The 20,544-nt window shown below is 38.2% G+C and overlaps 1 protein-coding gene across 5 annotated transcripts in view; it reads right to left on the bottom strand.

Annotated features, from left to right (window-relative positions):
- The window catches only part of LOC100643304, a 316,203-nt gene that overhangs the window by 76,407 nt on the left and 219,252 nt on the right, over positions 1-20,544 (bottom strand). For all 5 annotated transcript variants that reach the window (XM_048413546.1, XM_003401592.4, XM_020867214.2 and 2 more), the window contains one exon: positions 14,585-14,723. In XM_048413546.1, coding sequence (XP_048269503.1) covers positions 14,585-14,723 — 139 coding nt within the window. The remainder of the gene's footprint in view (positions 1-14,584; positions 14,724-20,544) is intronic.

The raw sequence follows: 20,544 nt of genomic DNA, 5'->3' as shown, positions 1-20,544 counted from the left end.
TTTTCCATGGCTGGATCCTCGGTAGTTCAGGTTCCTTTTATTTATTCATGCTCTGGTGACGACACGCGGCACCGCACGGCGGCCATTTTCATGGCTCAAAAGCGGACAAAGAAGAAGCGCGCGAGAGAAGAAATTAAGGTCGTGACCCGTGGTTGAAACTTTCAGCTGGCTCTCGCGATTCTCTACCTGCTCTTTAATCTCGCCCTATTCAAGGAACAGGCGCGCCGACAATTTATTTTAATCAGCCGGCCAACCGGTTATATTCCCTTTCTGCTCCTAATGTTCTCGTTTAATGGCTGGCTTAATTTTTATTTCGATCTAGCCCGATACTATGAGGATAACATCCGCGCCATCTAGGTCATAGATCGTGATTTAGATGATCGTACCGATTGCAAGCCCTGTTACTAATCGTTGGATCTTTAGAGTTGCGCTGGAAATCGAATCTGAATCGTTTTCGAAATTCTTAAGTTACTGGGATTGCAAATTTCAAGCTCTTGATACACGCAATTCTACATTACGGAAATTTGAGATTGTACATTCTTAAGACTTCGTATCGCGAATTTTGAAAATTTAGAGTCTCAAACTTTCGAGATTGTAAACTGTTGTTTCAGACTCGTTTAATTATTATCGGGTTTTACTTGTTTAGATTGGCAGGTTTACATAAAAATTGAATCTGGGTCAGTGTAAAAATTTCACACGTTGAACATTTCACAGCCCAGTTCTGGCTAAAATCCTCCAATTTAAAATCTTCAGCAAGAGCTAAAAATTACTTTCACGATATAGGTCGACCTATTCTTGGAAATACTAACCTGAAATAATTACCGACAAACGTCCCCAAGGGTCGATAATGTTCAAATTTTTATTAAACTGAAAATAAATTTATAAAAATTCATACTTTAGTAATAACTAATCTGGCGTGATTTTCGTTTGAAATGTAAATTTATAATTGAACGAGTATGATCTTCTATAATAAGTTATAGGAACATTGTCTAGGTAATAGGAGAAAAAAATATTCCGATAAAGTGAAGCGGGACTGTATAACTTTCGAAGGGGTGGTTTCTAGAATACTAAATGACACCGAATGGTTTTTGCAAGGTGGAGAAAAGTTTCTTTCAGTGAAGAATTTTTCATATAGGTAGACCACAGAGACACTGGTTTTAGCGGAGAATTAAATTTTTACGAACATGTACTACCACTTTGCAACGTTATTATCAAGTTGGTTATAAAAGTCTCTGAATAATCTGCGTTAAAAAAACATCTACCCTTGTCAAATTTTCCTCCTACGTACATAGAATATGTGTCTTTTGAAAACTTAAATTCACTAAAATAGTTACGTATAATAGTCATGATATAAATTGGTAAATTTAAAGGCACCGAACCAATTTACGCGTCTAACGAATTAACAAATTTGTCACGATGACGATAATTCCTCCCACCTGTCCTAAACCAGAAATTAGATCATTTAAACAGTCAACTAAATCGCAGATTTCGAACAAAATCTTACTTCTGCGAGAACCAAGCTCCCCGCAATTTCCCCTAAAAAGCAGCAAAACTTTCAGTGTCCTCGTTTCCCCAATGAAACACCTTGGAAAACACGTTCAGCAGCATCACGAAAACGTTCGTGACGAAATTATCGAGACAGCCCGGCGCGTTTTCAGGCGATCCGCTTGTTCAGGCTCGCAAGTCTCGCCTCGTGCCGCGAGACAATGAACAATGGGACGAGCAGATTCGCATAGCTGAACGCCTCGGTGAGGATCCGCGAAAGATGGAATTCGAGGCGTTCGCTAGGCAGCCACAAAAGAGGGAGGAGCGGAAGAAGCTATTTACCAGCGGCGGCGTCGCGAGCCATCTACTCGGTGAGAAAGCACCGAGTTATAGGTTCTAGGGGTTGGAGGGGCCAGGAGACGGATAAGAAACGAGCGGTGAGATACAGAGTAACGACCGGCATGCTGAATCTGAGTTTCGATTTCTTTCTCTCGGAGAGATCCTTTAATTCCATCGCGATACTTCCTATCCTATCTTTATTTTGCTTTTTATTTAGTCTCCGTAGACTTGGAATAAAATGGTTGAAGAGAGCAGTCCTGGTAGTAGTATTGGTAGATGAGAGTTGTCGGCTGTAATAGTTGGATTTCAAACAATTTCGTGTTGTTTGACGGCGCTTAATGGCTATCGTTTGGAGATCGCGTATTAGTCTTGATTATATCAACTGTCTGATTTTAAGAAAATCTTCGGAAATGTACGTCTTCGTAAGCTTGAAGATTTCCTGAACAATTCAATCTCTCATACGATTGGCGAACTGTTGGGCGTAATAGTTGGATTTGTCACAATTCGATGCTGTTTGATGAAGTTTGATAGCGTTCGATGCCTACGGAGGTCTATGAGTGTTGCAGGTTAGATTGTTGCAGTTTATGCGGTCGTTTTGCTTACTATCGTCCATTAGTGTTTGTTATACCGTCTAATTTTTAGAAAATCATGAAAAATGTAATTTCTCGTAAGTTTGAAGACTTCATCGACTCAGTTTCTCACGAACCTGTATCAGGTTCTTCGAATCTGAGATTCGTTCGTTCATTACACTCAAAGCAAGCAAGAGATTCGCAGTTCATCCCTCAACGCGTCAAATCCCGGTCACCGAAAGCATTCAATGCTATCAGGATCTCATCTGGTCGACTGACAAATCCATAATAAAGTATATCCATCACCAGTCGGCGTCAGCCATCGCCATTACCCTTTCCAGAGTGGTAGGAGGCACGGTTGGAGGTCGAAATAATTCCCGGAAGTAACGCGCGTCGACGGACAGATAAACTTTCCCTCCAATTCGAATCCAATCAGCGGATCGTCTGTCGATCGCGTAGCTACGTCGTCGCCGAGGGGAAATCCAGGATATTATTCATGTGCCGGCGACATGTGGCCCCGTGGTCAATGCGGAGGCAATATAACTTTTTTTTCATCTTTCTCTTTCTCTCTCTTTCTCTCTCATTTCGTCGAGTCCATATTCCGACATCGTTCGTACGGCTCCGCGGTCGGGTCTCTTGCGACACGACGGTTCTTTATTAGCTCCTATTTTTTGTTATAATGAAGGCGGGAAAATTTTTCATGCCGCGGCTTGAGGATTGAGACTCTGTGGCCGGAACGTTCCGAGCGTGGTGATGAGCTTCGGATTTGTGGATGAGTTTCTCTTGGTGAAACGAATTCTGGTCGATAGAGTAATTTTGTCAAAGTAAAATTGTTCGAATCTTGTATCTTTTTTTAATAATTATTGTTAGGAAAAGTGGTTTTAGTTTGCAGTCTTAGCTTTAGTAAGCTTCTTTGGGCGAAGGAAATTCTGGTTGATGAAGTGATTTTGTAAAAGTAGAATTGTGCGAGTTTTATGGTTCTCTTTACTTCTTTAATAGTTATCGTTAGGAAACTGGTTGTAGTCGTGGTGAATTGCGTTGATTCGAACTTTGTTTCTGATAACTCGAAGCTACATTTCGATCCAAACTATTGAATTTCCTTTAAAAAATATTGTTGTAACTGTAAAGTATAATTCGTTGCTTACAGGAATATCATCTTGAGAATAAATTATTTAAAAATTCAGATTTCATACGAATCACAAATTGCGTGGATAATAGGGAATTTTACGTGCTCTTTGTATTGAAGAAATATGTATAACTCTGATTGGTCGATGAATACATTCATAGAATATATATAATAATTACACACAAGTACTTGTTGCATCGTATTTGTGTGTCACAAACTTCTATATTTTATTGATTTTCGTTTGCATAATTGTACTCTCAATTTCATAGTATTCGTTCGATTCTATATTGCTTTCATACGTAAAATAGATATGCAATTTGTCTCGTAAATCAGAATTTGAATGGGAACTAGGAACATTTCCCTCTGTCACGTTAAAAAGCTACGCTTTTTATCGCTTAAAGCAACGTTATGATTTCCTCAAGAATACTTGGCAGAATATGCAGATCTATTCAAATACAAGACAGAGAAATTTTGCATTAAGCATCGCAATTTGCTCCTCGTAGGGGAATATCGTTTGCATAAATCACGCGTTGCGATTTTGGAAAACAAGTTCCGGCGTTCGATTAATTTCAACACCTCCTTCCTCTGCTCGCCTGCGAGTTATGCTTCGAAACAATTTTTCCTTCTTTTTTTTCTCTGCACACATTTTCATCGTTCCCCGTACAATACCGTTGCGAATTATTTTTCGATTCATTCGCGATTCGTCGATAAAACAAACTGCCGAAAGCTACTAAAATTGATTTATTTCGGTACACGTCTGGAAAAATATTCAAACGCGCCGCTGGAAATTTATCTAAAAATTATCCGACCTTCGTCTTTCCTTCGAACAATCAACTACCATTTTTCTATACCGTTTTGTGCATCGTTCTTTTATTCTCGAAATACAGCAGTGCGACAAAATCTATTTTCATTCATTGTAAGAATATAATATAGTCGTCGTTTTTAAAAGATGAATTATTACTTCGATACATTTTGTAACAGGTTAATTTTTTGACAGCAATAAAATTGCACAGACGATAAATGTAATATAAAAAACTCTTCATTTCCAGTTTCAATTTAAAATACATTTTTCCTGATATAAAATAAAAAACCATGCATATTAATTTATCGACAATGGTGGAATTTGCAAAGTGGAAAATAAAAACAGAATAATTAAACTTACACGTCACACCCTCGATATATCGAACTAAATTGGAAATATTTTCAGCGACCACGATAGCGCATCAAATTTCTCCCAACGAATAATAACACGAATTTTATATAAAGAATGAAAATAAAAGCTATCAGGCTTTGGAAAATGACAATTAGAATATACGAAGATCTAACATACACTATGTCTCGGTAATTACGATGTGATCCAAAAAATGGTAACACGATATGGGAATAAGCAAATCGAAGATACAAAGCAAAATCTTTACTCTATAGTTTCGATTTAATTTATCACGTAAAATCACTCTCTTTGTCGATTGAACAATGATTATTGGGACACACTGTGCAGTATAATTTATGAATTTTAAACGGTTATTTTATGGAAATCGGATGATTAAGCTGTTCGATGATTTCTAGCTGAAAACGACGTCATAATAAAGAAGCAGGGAGGGGGAATAATAAAATTTTCGCTACAACGAGACACGTAATTGGCAACGAGGTGTTACAAATAAATAAAATAGATAAAAAAATATTGAAATAAAGCATTGTTTAAAAAAGGACCAGCGTAAATGTTGTTGTTTTGATACTCGAGCGAGTAAATTATTCGTTGATAGTGAATGTGGGTCTCGATAAATAATTTCTCTTACGCACGATAGAAATCGTAGAAATCTGATAATTATTTTTTTCCCACCACTCGTTTAACAACGTGAATATGGCGCGCGATTTATTGTGTAATATTAGTACGAAATTCTCTGTATTTATTGAAATACGTTCCATTAAATTTCAATCAATTTTTTCACGCACACACATGCACGGGTGGAATGCGTTTTTCATTAAAGTTCGGTGTATTCAGTTTCATTTTGGAATGCAAAGGACTCGAGTAGAATTTTAATGTTTTAATTATTTGGTAATTTCATTCCGTTTCGAAATTGTTTTTCAGATGCTTCCGTGAGATTTTTTGAATTTAATCCTGCAATAATCAAGCATCTTTCTACGAATGTCATTTTTCTGTCATTTGTAATTAGTTTCAAAAATATTGTAACAATCGATTCGTCCAATTATTATATTTTTTAATTAGAGATTTCCTAAAATGAAAGCTGGCTGTTAAACAGTGGCCATTTTTGGACCTCTTAACGAACGAAACATTCTCGTAGGATATTTAAATGTATTATAAATGTCTAAGTTTCTGGGATTGCAAATTTGAATATACCTGGAATTTCAAATTCCAAACCTTTGATATATAAAATTCTACATTATGGAAATTTGAGGTCGTCAATTTTTGAGACCTCATATTTCAAATTTTGGAAATTTGGAATCCCATGTTGTTGAGATCCTAAATGGTATTCTAAGCTCATTTGGTAATTATTGGTTGTTACATGTTTAGGTTACTAAATTCGCATAAAAATGATCATCCGGATCAATCTAAAAATTTCTCACGTTTAATATTTCACGATGGAAATTGTAACGCAGCTACAGAGTAATTATTCATCTACATCGACGTAATAATTCTTCGGAAATTCTGCTGATACGTCGATCAAAGTTTGAAAGCGAGCAAATCCAAAGTACCAGCAGATTATTGCTATATGAGAACAATAGTCAGCAGCAAGTACTTGTGGTACTTTGGATTCGCTCGGTTCCAAACTTCAATCGCGTTACCAGCTAAATTTCTAAAAGAATTATTTCGTAGATGCATCGGTGTTTGAAATTCTTTCTAATTTTTCAACTCTGCCATCGCATTTCGGATAAATGCAAACGACATTTGTCGCAAGGTTCAAAAATGTCCATTTTTTAAACATCCTTCTTTCAAAGAAATCTAATGGCCGTTAAAAGATAAAGTTCATCGACCTAACAGAGAAGAAATCATCGAGCCAGGAATCACGTCCATGTCGGCCATTCTATTAGACGACACTGGCTCTGCTAAGTGTAACGTAATCTCGGTACCTGAGCATCGCGACGCCTCGTTAACGACGCCACGAGATAATCGATATCCACCTACGGAACAGAGCATCTATCGGATCCTGGCCAGAGCTTTTGAGACTGCGTTCGAGATGAATCGACCCTCGAGTGCTGGCAACTGATTTTAATGCCTACTTTGACCAAACCAACTATAGACTGTGTAGAGTTACCTTTGCTTCTAAGATTTAGAATATTCAAACTTCACTAACCAATAATACTGAATATCATGAATACCTGTTGCCAGTTTCTTTTTTTATTATTAACAAGCTACAGGATTGAATATTGTTGCTACCGTGAAGTGTTATGAATTTTTCAAACCTGATCATTTTTATAGAATTTTTATATATCATTTAGTAATTTCATTGTTAACAGCAACAGCGGAGTTTTATATTATTGCCAGTGTGAATTTTGATGAATTTTCCAAATTTAATCGAGGCAAGAACGTATGCGATTCTTTGTCAATTTCAAAAAATTAAAATCCACAAGAATTGTGACAAATGTAATTATCGTAAACCGTAAACCAAAAATGGAATCGTAATTCGTAAAAATTTTTCTATAACGCAAATGATTCTCATATAATCACAATAATCAGCTGATAAATCTATAATATTATCACGATATAAATTTCAAATTTGCAAATGTTTTTGAGTTACGTACGCGAACGCGACATTACTCGTGAAATGGACTGATATATTGCTGTTGCAAACGAATTTTAACCTTATTTTAATTGGAAAAGAGAGCAGAAATCCTTTTACTTGTGCCAACTTGCACTTGCGGCTAGTTCCGTGAGAAACGAGAAACTTCTTGGTGATTAAAATCAAACGGTAAAATTGGCCGGCCACCGAAAGGGGAGGAGGCAATCCCGAATTTTCTAAACGTTTTCCACCGATTCGATTCCGCGTCCCGGAAGTCCACTCGAACTCTGATTAACTCCCGGGCGCAATCAATTATCGAGTCGAGCTAACAAATCGTCGAGTTCCCAGGAAGTTTCGCCGTATTAAAATCTGATATCGAGTCGATGTTGCCGAACGACATCCTTCTCACCGTGAAATTTTATTATTATCGTCATTTATCGTTATTTGTCAAATCGCTGGAAAATATATGACCGACGTTCACGTTCACGATCGTTATTTTTCTCGTACTTCAAACTCTGCAAAAAGCACGCGTCGTGATTTATTTCTCCACGACACACTGATTTTTGTTAGAAATTATTTTCTAGTATTTTATTACGTCGTGAACAATAATCTACTATGAATTTCGAGAGTAATTATTTTTTTTTCTATCGTTGTGCGAATTATTAATATCAATAAATCGTTGTTCGAAGATCAAGAAATAAAATGGATTATTAAATAGCGATTATTGCATACGTAAATTGTTACGATCACGTTCACGATTCCGTGTCTGCTACAATCTTTGTATTTTTTCAATTTTCTGATCGTATTGTAACATTGCTTGATATTACTAATCAGTAGAGTTTTTATTTACTATAGAACTAATTATAGCCTACAAAAGCTAGTTGAATAGCTCATAAAAGATAAAAATGCTGAAACGTTCAATCGTGCAATTACAGGGGCGACCACCCGCAGTCGAAATAATTTGAGTTTGTTAAATCACGGCAATTGGTTTTTACGTTGCACGGTATAGCGTCATCAAGTCATTGAGACAAGATTTTTCCTGGGTGGGTGGATAATTGGTAAATAGCCCTCTATTTCTCAATTATTCCGTATCAGCGGTGCTCACGCTGCGCCGCATTAGAAATAACGAGATTATTATCATTAACGTTCTGATTGGATTAATGGACCCTCGAAGTCGCCGTTCTGCCATTGCCTCTTTAAATGTTTACCGTTCGCTCCGTGAAAATGACGATCGCGATTGCGAATTAAACCAGCTCAGCCATTTCCCGTAACCTGATATTTGCTGACATAATAAAGAAAATATTATTAGGGGAATAACTGGTTTGTTCAAACTAAAGAACAAAGTACTTTGATTTATTTTATTTAGAGTTTATCGTATATTTATATTTATCGATAGTCCTGCCGTATCATTGAAAATGTGGTGGAAGAATTTTATTTCGAAGCTTTTATTGTGCTATTTTCAAGTGATTTGATGAAACCTAAACTATCGAATAAACTTAAAATATTCCTTGTGAAGAACTTTATCTTACTTTCGTGATTGTTTCGTCGTGATTTAACTGTTTCAAATTAAATGCATTAATAGTTTATTAGATGCACTATATTGTACATTAAACTTTATATAAAAAGTTTATACATTAAACGCCATATTAAACGCATCTAATAGTTAGTTAAATGCACTAATAAGTAAGTACTATTGCCTACAGAATAGACTACTTTATCCGAAATAAGAATTCAACTTAGTTAATTCTCTCTACAAATTCAATTTGTACAAAGAAACTTGAGAAATTCGAGTACTTAGTAATAAATGAATCGCTTTATCTCTTCTGAGCTTAAATACAAATACTAGATTTGCCCTTATCTTAGAATTTGTCAAGAACACGTATCAAACAAACATTCAATTGTTCTGTCCCCCACTAATATCAACCCCAAGTAGAAGTTCACCCTATTCGATTCATCCCTACGAGCCATTTGACAGAAAAATTTCCCTCCCACAAAGCAGTCGTCAAAAAACTATATAAGACGTTCAAACACACGTAAACACGAGACAGCATAAGAAAATCAGGAAACCTAAAAAGCGCATTAACAAATCAATTAGAATGTGCCAAAGGAGTAGCCAAACGTTGAAGTAACCCCAGTGATCCGTAAGTTCGTTTGGCTGACCTCTTCTCATCACTTTTTGCCGCTCGAATCAAAGAATCTTAATGGTAATGCCGTCGATTGGCCCATTTACCAGCTCCACCGTGCTCAGATTTCGCCACGCGAAAGGACATCCCTTCGACCCTCCTTTCTCCAACCTCTCTATCTTCTTCTTCTTCGTCGTTTCTCATCTTTTTTTTCTTCCTCTTGGCTTCTCTTTTTTTGCTTTCTCGCCAGGCCACGTTCTCGAAAAGAGGAGCTCGCTGATTGGAAGGCTAATCACGCGCTGCTCTCCATTACATTAATTAAAACTTAACTCTCAACTTCGCCCGGTTACCAAGGCTATCTTGTCCGCCTGCAACATTCTCCGGCTCTTTCAAGCCGCGACGCTCGTTTTGTCCCCGTGTCAGTGGTTGTCAACTTTCGTCGAACGTTCGCGTGTCAATAAGGGGACAGCATGCTGGTTCGTTGAGTTATGGCACGGTTTTAGGGAAATTGTCGAGTTGCACGTTTGATCGAGTTTCGTTCTCGAGGTTAGACATCGTGGCGTGGGTCGCGGTGATCTAAGTTTGAAATTGATATCGGAACGTTCGCTTGAGAATGTTTAACACTCGAGTAATCGCGAATGCGTTATGCACTTTTGAGAAGAAACTGCGCATTTTGAATCATTGGACGAGGTAGTTGTATATTAATATAGGATATCTTTTGCTTTTTGGATCTCGTTCAATTTTGTATTTATGAATTTTCAATCTTCGAGTATCAAACTGCACATCTTTCGGCTTTCGATCATACAAACGTTCAAAGTCTGAATTTTCAGATTTTTAAACAGGCCACTTTCTTTATGTTCGTTATTCCAGTCTTTTAATTCACCTAATATTAAATAATCGAGTTCCTTAATTTGCAAAGTTTCAGCTAGTTGAATAATGAGCTTTAGTGCTTTGCAAAATTCCAAATACTTTAATTTCCTATCACATTGGATTTCTTTAATTATTATTGAATTATCTAATAATGCAATTTCTCTTGATGTCCAATTCCCTCGCGATAGTGATTATCCCACGTTCTAATTTTCCAATTATCAGAATTCCTAATCCGAATATTCCAGATCCTCGATTTCCTAATTTTCTAGTTCCCTAAATTTCCTAGCACAGAGCCTCGGAAATACTAACAATTTGCTAATTTTTCATTTACCAAACTTTCTCAATTTTCATACAAAAGCCTAATTTCCCTTTAGAAATTTAATACGCTCGTAAATTGTCCACTATTTCAGTAATAAACTGTGATAAATTAATTTTATGGCGAGAAAAGTAACTGGAAAGTGAATTTGTCGCATTGTAGTAAATTTATACTGTTGCACCGAAGACGTATTTTCTCAACGCCATTAAGTATACGAGTGCATCGATCGATATTTCTACTTGAACGCCTGTCTGACTCTAAACGCCCATTTCTACTGCTCGTCCCTTTACCAGATGTAAGATACTAATATAAACTACTTACGTTTCCTCTTGTGTAAATTTGAAACTGACGATTATTTAATATATTCTTAAATTAACAGTACGTCAGCATTTTATCATTCTACTTCGCTTCACTATGAAATTAAGCTAAATGTTTTTAATGGAAACGAAGAAAAAGAAAGATACTTGTAATGGATGAAATATTAGTACGAATGGAATTATATATAATAAAATTGGCTATGAAGGTACATGAAAAATTGTTTTAAAGGTCTTAACATATCAGTTTTCCGGATTTCAATGAAATTTTCAATTTCTATATTTCTCATCTTTCTAAAAAATTTGCTAATTACTCTTATTAAGATACTGTTGTCACCAGTCGTTTTACAGTTCTTAAAATCACGTTGGTTTAGGAATCTAAAAGAGTATCACAGCTCGGTAAATTCGTATCCTAATAATTTACAATATCTTCATTGAATTTCCAAATACGTCTTAAAATATCAATTTTATTTCGATCGCCGGTTAAAAATCAGGAATTAAATTAGACAAAGTAATTTCGAACAAACTTTCGTTCGATTCGTCGATGGAAAGAAAAAGTACAAAGGGGAACTGGGTAAAATCGAGCCTCGAGTATCGAACCGGAGAGACTGACGCTTCCGGTGCAACCCGCTGACCTTCCGCCACGCTTTTCCTGCGTTTTACACGGCCGACGCTCGACGAAACGCCAAAAATTAAGCGCCCCAACGCTGTACACGCGTTCTCTGTTGTAATCCTCGTGAAAGTTTTTCCCGCTTTGCTTTCTCGACGTTTTCAACTGGCAACGGGCATTTATGATTTTTCCCCAAAGCTGTACTAACACTGAGATTTACATTTCGTAGTATTTAGGTTAATTTCCCCCATTTAAACATTATCGTACCGGTAACGTGATTCCTTGGTTTGCAGAAAATCTGCTCTTTTCTCTTTGAACGTGTAACAGTCTTCTTGAAATAATCTTTTAGAATAATAGAGAGAAAATTATTTAATGCGATAAATTATGAAAAATGGTAATGTTCTATATTCTATACTACACAATGTTCTACATATCTCACATTCTATATTATACGTGCAATAGAGTGCGTTGTCTATATCTCAAATTTTACGAAAAATTCAAAATCCAGATTAAAATTTTCTCTTAAAAAGTAGAAAAACGTTGCGATAGAAAGATCTATGAAACAGTGACCTACTTGAACATAAGAAAGCTAAAACTTCGAACACCAAGACGCCGTAAAATCGAGGAACAAGATAGGCAAAAAAGGAGAGAGAACTACGGAGAACAGGACCAAAGAACGACAAGGGAATTAAGATCCTGAGGAATTTCAGAAGAACCGCCATTTTGCTGGATTTTCGCGGTTCCTGACGATGGCTGATCCTTCGTCGTACGGCGCCATCTATTCCGGGACAACGAGTAACGATACCCGGCCAAATAGAATTTTCGCAAAGTGCACGAAATGATCTCGCTAACCTTCTCTTTCCCCTCATTCTTCTTCGGCGCGGATATTAAGGTCACTCAGGAATATAAGAATCTCACAGAGAGAGGGAAAAGATAAAACGAAACGGAATAAAGGATCCTCATCTTGGGTCGCGTCTTATCGTTGATTATACTACTTTGCCCCGGAGTTTCATCGTCCCGCAGCCTTCCAGGGTTTCACGCGCTAAGAGAGCAAATAAACGAAATTCTGATAAACAATTTCGGAATATTTCACTGGGGTCCGCCTCGAACCGCGACCGCAAACCGCGTTTCCGACTTGAAATTTAAACGGTCAGGAAAATGAAAAGACATTTAATATCAAACGAAACGATACGTAATACTAATGGCGGAATGAAATTACGAAATGTCGAAGACGTATCGTTTGGGGCACAAGGGGCTGATTTTTATCGGCACTGACGATGGAATCAATTACTGTGAGTTCGAAATTGTATAAACGGCAATCTTTGGTAACCCGTGTCAGGTTTCGAATAATTTATTCTTTCGATTAATTTTGAAGAACTATTGCTTGTAAACAATTTTTAATTGCATTCGTAAAATCTTTCGTATTCCGTGATATTTGCCTTCTTGAAATTACGGAAGCTAATTAAATTCGCTACTTCTTTTCAAATTTTAATTATAAATGTTATAAGAAAATGTTGCTCTTAACTAATGTCCTCCCTTCATCGATGGAATTATATAATGGATAACAACTAAAACATAACAACTAAAAATATTCCTACTCTTTAGATTCCACTCCAATGCAAATGTCAGAAAAGCCTACGAATCCTGAATTTATAACATCTTCCTATTTTATGAACCCTTTTCTTTGAATTTCGCCTTCTTAACTTTCTACGTTCTGAAATAGCGATCGCTGGGAAAAATTCTCTAGAATTTTCTGTATGCGTTCTTCTTATACGTTCTTAAAAATTTCCCGGAATTCTCTGGTATCGAGTGAGGTTTTCTAATGTCTGAAGCGGAAATTCTCGTCTCTGGCCCGGAAGAAAAAGAAATTTCTATGCGAGGAGGAGGCACTCTTTCCCTGGCGGTAGCAGCTTATCGGTGATCGTCGCGGCTTAAAGGCGACGTTGAACGAAGCGCGCCCTGAGCTTCAACGCGATACCGGCGAGGACAGAAAGCGGCGACGCGCGTAGATACTGTCTGCTCGTACGACAGCGAACGCTCTCTCCGCGAAATTGGATCCTGGTCGTGGCGTAAGTTGCGGATAACGAGTGCTTGGATTTCGGGATTGGTGTATGTGGAATCGATAGTCGAACCGTGGAACCCACTCACTTCTCTACATTTCGCAACCAGATATTTTTCAATCAAATCCACTGGATTTTTCCGTATAGTAACGTGACACGATATGTGGAACAATTTTGTTAAGTCTTTTTTCTGCTACTAATAAAGATTTCGATTTACGAAGCATGCGACAACTTGCAAAATGACAAAGATAATTCCACAAAAATTATACCGTTATACTTCTTCAAACATTTTTAAACACATATAAAGAATTTCAAGTTCTTCGAGTTACAATTGTCTACAAAATTTGTATGCAATAAGTCAATTAAAAATGATGCCACCAAATGGAAAACTTCGAGAATAGTTCTCATTCCTTGACGGTAAAATATCACTATCGAATAAAGATGTTTCGTCAAACGTCTCCAAACTTCATTCGACCCTCTTCAACTCTTGACAAACCTCCAGTAAACCCAAATTACCCGCTGCCTGACAGTAAAATATTAAAAGAATTTCGCGTAAAGATACAATACATCCTCAAAAATTTTGAAATCTCATCCAACCTGAACTCCTAATAAACCTCCCCAGAGATACCTCTCGTTCTCTGACAGGAAAATATTAACATCCATCATAATATCGTGATACACACGAGTTCTTGGATCATCCCCTCCCAGTTAACCTGGAACCCTTCCGCCGCGGAATTTCGCCGGAGAAACGTTTTATACCGTGCTGTCGGTTGGCACGTCGCCTGGAGCGCTTTGTCGGAGGGTCCGGCCAACGAAGGGTGCAGTTAATTAATAAAAGCTCGGTGGCAGAGGGTCGGGGGTGGTGTCGGGGGCTGACGCGGATAAAGGGACGCGAAATACGATCCGTGCATCGCTTCATATCGACGGCCGCCTGTCGATACCTAGCCAAACGTTCGTACACGCGCGTACACACACACAGACACACGAGGCAGACTATATCTCACTTGCAATTCAAACGAGAGAGAGACTCACGTGTCCTGAATGAGGAACTTGTCGTCTTTGGTCTCGATGCAGCGGCCCTTGCTGGTCATCATGGACCCGTTCACAGTCACCAGCCCCTCGATCCCCGATTGAAACCAATGGCCGTTCCACTGCGCCGGAAACTCGCAACCTGCAACACACACATGCCGAAATATACACACCTGGTCGGGGGAGTTTTACATTTTTTTCATATGGCCAACAGTCGATAAATAAAAGCGCGGGATATAATCTGGCCTCGAGAATATGCAAACAGCAGGATAGTAGGAAGAGATGGAAGAAGAGATGAAAGGACAGACTGTTATAGAGTGATAGGGTCTTCTGTGAGAGAGATTCGGAAGGTGGTTAAATACCGTTGGGTTTGGCTGTTACTGTTTCTTGGTTTTTATTGACCAGTTCTCCTTTGTGTGTGATATATAAGATCAGTTAGATCATTGGGTTATTACTGTTACTACAACTGTCGATTTTTATACATTTGTAAGAAATTGAAAGACGCGAAAACGTGTAAAATTCAGATAATACGCAAAACTGATCAGTGAAAGGAATTCCTGTTTAGGTTCCATTTCTTTCACGATATTTATAAAAGAATGAATCACGGAAATCTTTCTTATTTGAAAAATAAGCGTTGTCTGCTTGTCATAGTATGTTATGAGCATGTATGAGAAGCTTTGTTTTGTCAAGTTTCGATCCTTGAATTTTTATGTCCTAATATCGTTTTCATCTCATCGCAGGAAAACACTTTTAACGTTTCAGGAAAAAATCTTCATGTGTACAACAAGAAAAAGGTATACATATATAATATTTTTCTCCTGTGATCCTCAAATGATATTTTCAAATCCTCGAGAATGGACGACGCTCAATCTGTGACTTCCAATTTCATTACAATATAATATTTCGCGGTACGTTTATCAACAATAAAACGTAATATCCAAACGTAATGAAGTCGATTGTTCGTTCACGGGCTATTATACGGAGAATTAATACGGAATAGGGTGAAACAAAGAGTTAATGCAACGAAATATTCTACACCATCCAATTTTTTTATTGCGTGTTATGCTGTTTGCATATCTAAATAATGAGGTAAAAATTTAAATACTGTAAAATGAATCTCTTCCAGCCATTCGCGGTTAATAAATTAATTGCCATTATTAATGTGCTGCCATAGAAAAGGCAAGAATAATAATTATTCTGAATATCTGCATATAATACATAATTGCATGTGCCTTTCATATGCAGGGGAATAATTTAATAATATAAAATAATGTATACCGTAAGAAAATATTTCTTCCTTTATTTCTACGATAAACCAACTATAGGAACAAACTATAAGAATCATTATGTCTCACTGTACGTCGCTACGATAATTTGAAAAATAAAATCACAGTAATTCAATATCTCGCCAATCTTTTAAATCAAACACGTGTTGCAAAGAACAAGCAAGTGTCCATATAGTTTTTTATATTACATAAATATCAATTGGATAAATAAGAAAGATCCGCGCTATAGCCTTCATTAGGAGTCACGAAACGAAAATTATTAAAACGGAAGTCGTTACATCCTCCTGCCCTCGTCGACAGTACGAGGAATTATCCTTACCTCGCGGTGTCCTTTTAAGCTGGCTGCCGCCGAAAGGACCAGCGGAACGGTAATTAATTAGTAATTATATCAGAACGGGGGAAAAGCGGGAGCAGCGTCGAAACTCACCTCGATAACTTTGCTTTCTGACCTAACTCTAATTTCTGCTAATTATATCGTGGCCGTGTCTGCTTGCCTTCTCGCGACTTTCACTACTACCACGAGGACTATCGGGCGCGACAGCGGTAGTTTTACAGGGTTGGTTAGGTTAGTTACCTCTGCAGACTATCGTTTCCTTCTATTTCTTTTATGTGCTTTCTTTTAGGAGGGAACTGTCGTGTGATGGGGTGGGATCTTTATTCGTGGGTTGAAGTTGAAAGAGATTAGGGGTGAAACAGAAGGTTGTTTCGGGGGATTTTTATGGCGTGGATTGATCGGTTGCTACAGGATTAGGAATTGTTTATTGGATTTTGAGTATTATGCTGCGTTTTGTTTTCACGTTTAGGAAATTTTTTTGAATTATGTTAAAAGCAAATTCTGTTCAAGACTATTTGTATGGTGATTTCTAACAGGTTATTGAATAACAATGGTCGAAGGAATGCGGAAAAAATAATGCAAAGTTCGTGGAACAATCGTGTAGGAATTGGGTAATGTTTATTGGATTCCAATTATCTTTATGATTCATTAATATACTTATTATACCACATTAATTTTTTTTCAACAATTCTGGCAACTTTCTTCGTACTTCTGTGTCGATTTTGCTTAACGTTTAAGAACTAACCGAAAATATTATTCATAACTCCAAGAAGATTAATAGTTAGTTCTATATATAGTATATACCGCCCTATGAAATTCAGATTTCAGAAAAACACGATTTCCATTTAACCTCGAAAAACCTTTCCTATATCTCAACCTTCTATAAAAACCAGTTCAATCATCGAAAAATCAGCCTTGCCCGAAAAAGTGCCATTCACTCAATCTCCACCTCGAAGACAGTTCGAACGTCGAAAGAAACGACTCGAAAAAAGGCATAAAAACCTAGCGACATCGGAAGGGAGGGATAGCCGCGGAGATGCTCTCAAGAAAATACACGTCGTAAGAGCAGCGACGTTATAAAGCAATGACGATAATGGCCGTGGAAAGCGCGGCACGGTTCGCTGAACGCCAGAACCAAACCTTCCTCCTCATTCTGGGCGAGACGCATCGCCTAGTACATTTAAACAATTGCAGCGAATTTTCAGGCTGGCCATGGTCAATAAGTTTCTGGAAGAATGAGAAATTCGCAAAGTATGACACGATTATCATGTTTCTATCGACATTAAACTAACCTAACCTCACTCTGCAATTTCTGTGTTAAACGGCTATTTTCTCATATCATACTGGAAGAAGCCAATCTCTTAAATCAGCTCTTTCAACTCTATAACATCACTCGGAATAAAAACTGGGTAAAGAAGAAAGAAGTTTGTGGATGTAATTGAACCTAACCTCGCTTTTCAGCCTTAACTGGACTTGCATGTATATTTATGCATGTGCATCGTATATGCATTTCTATACATTTATACATTTTCTATACATTTTCGCAAATGGTTCCCCATAAATGCGTAAAAATTCACAATCTACTCGTAACAAGTTTCCCACTAATGTATAAAAATCCGTAATATAATCGTAACAAATTTCAGACAATTATACAGAATTATTGGGCATAAACGGGATTTTCACAAACATTGAAAGACAGAATGACCAAAATCAGTAGTTTCTAGTAAGAACAAAGATAATCCCATTGGAACATTCTCAGAATATTTCGGACATCCCGCTTGGCGACTGTCTTGTAAAAATGGAGAATCTCCTTAGGCAGATCGGATTATCCGGCAATCGATACCGTTTCCACAGTCGTGTTGTCTACTTGTAGCGAAGGATTACAAGTTGAAGACGTGGCGATTAAACATTGTTTCGTCCGTGCCGTGGTATTTTGCATTTAATAAGTCCGAGTGTTTCGAAATCCTGCCAGCCGGATGGAATCTCCTCACGATTTCTCGAAACGTAATCCAACCTTTTCCTTTTCTCTCTTGTCTGCCTTTGTGTTTCTCTGTTTCCGTCTACGCGTTTTTCTTAGCGCGATTACTTCGAGGTTATTGCACCAGTAGGAACACCGGGAATGTAGTTCTCGAATGGTGGTAAGCGTGCATCAAGACGATTCAAGGAATGGAGGTTTTGGACTGGTTCTGTGGTCTGTTCTGAGTTCTGCGAGAGTTGGGACGAGGGAATATCGGGATGGGTGAAATTGTTCGGCCTCGGATGAATTTTTAGAGATGCCGAAGCGTCGTTTGATGCTTTCGCAAGCTGCAAGGCGATTAGGATAGATATATCTGGGCTGGGATGTTGAGGTTAGGATGCTAAGAGGAATAAATTTATTAACACGATGGTCAGGTATTCTTATAAAGTGAAAAGTGGTTAAATATATAATACAATACCAAATTGTCCCTCTAAAAGTAAAGACAAAATGTCGAATAAAAGAAAACCATACGATTAATGAAACTTGGATTCCCTTTGTCCCTCACTTTAGATTCATTCTACGAAATGGTGTTCCGGAAACTCATCCTACAACAGAGCTGCTTTAATCCTCTCTTATTTCCCCATAATTGTTTGCTCGCGGTGCGTTCTTTATAGCGAGGATCACGACAGGCGCGTTGACAGTGCGTGTTTCGTAGTTTTTAAAACGAACTGCTCCCCGTTGAACAGATGTACCGAGTGTCCCGTAATTGCCAGACCCAGAGGGCTCGTAAAGTCGTAGGCGGTGCATGCGACCCAATGTTTTGCGTCGAGAAGTTAGGTTGGGACATTCCTGGAAGATGTTACGAGCTGCTTGTTAATTTTCGGCACGTGATACGATCGTCTTTTTCGTGGAAATTGACTCCCTCTGAATACAGTTTAATGAAAGGGTATTCGTTGATTTCCTGATCAGCGTAAAGCATAATGCCTACGAGTCTCGAAACAGGTAATTGGAAGGGATAATATTTTATGCTCCTTGTAATTTTAATTTTAATTCTAGGGTTTTGAAATTTTGTATTATATTTGACCAGTTGCGAATTATTATTACGAATTCTCACAAAACTTGTATCACTCTGTACAAAAGTTCTTTTAAGAAAATTTATACGCTAATATAACTACCCAACACTATCCAGATCCCATCAAAATCTGTTCAGAATCCGCAAAAAACTACCACAGCGAATGCACAGAGAATCTATTTTACCGATCCAGCGGCGATCTTCCACTAGTCTAACTTTCTTCATATTAAAACACAGTGGAGTCTGGTGCAGCCCGTAAATCACTGCGGGAAAGCATGGAGAAGGTTGCGGAGCATGTGGCAGCGAGTCGCCAGACGAATCAATCGCTCGTCAGAGGGCTTAAAAAATAGATTATCGAAGGTGGTCCAGTCTGGAAATTACCGGAACTCCGGCAAACGATTGGAAACTCTACCGGCCAACGATTTCCAGATTAGGGCTCCATTTACGCGGCAGGTTAATTCGATTTTTATGTAGCGAGACCGTGGAAGCGTCTCCGCGCGGGGGTGGATGATCGAGGTTTCAGCCCGGGGAATAACTTGATTAAAATAATCTATCACCCTGGCGGGTGACAAGGGTGATTGGCTATCCGAGTTAAATATGATGGAGCGGCCACTTTTCCATACACATACACATCGACACCGTACAATCGGAGACCTGGTGACCACCCCTTTCCCTGGTCTCGCGCTATCTTCCTCTATCGTGTCGTCTCTCAGTATCGACAGAGGCAAATTGATTGGTAATATGTGGCCACTGGCCGTCCGCCTATCTCCGTGACATTTACCAACGGAAATGCCTCGTTTTTCCGATATCCGAACCCGAAAGAGCCGTTGAAAGGGCTTTTACTGGAGGAAATGAATATTACACCGGTGTAGCTGGCGTAACTGGCCAACGGGAACTCGGGTTCTGATATTACAGTCGCCCCGCTGCAACGAGAGACTAGCGGCAGTCAACAGCTCCGGCCTCTAGATCAACCTGAACGTATGAGATTCGAGATCCGGAGAGACGCGTGTTTCCCTGCGATGTCGTTGCGAGGCTATGGTCCGTTTGATCTGTAATCGACACTGGTTTCCTTGGAAATTCTGGTTCGATAGGTTGATTCATTCAGAGAAGTATTTTTTAAAATAGAGTCGAAGAATAAAAGCAACGATGATTGGACGAAGAATGGCGACAGTAAATGGATGTGACTGGATCGTTTTGCCGAATTTACATGATAAGAGGTTAAGAGGGAAAGAGATCATAGGAGGAATCATGAATTATTTTAGACATGTCTGGTAGTTTCTTAGCGGAGATTCGTTCGATGAAGAATGTGCAGAA

This window comes from Bombus terrestris, chromosome 16 (genome assembly GCF_910591885.1).
Source record: "Bombus terrestris chromosome 16, iyBomTerr1.2, whole genome shotgun sequence".
NCBI lineage: Eukaryota > Metazoa > Arthropoda > Insecta > Hymenoptera > Apidae > Bombus > Bombus terrestris.
This window is presented reverse-complemented; position numbering and strand designations above follow the sequence as displayed.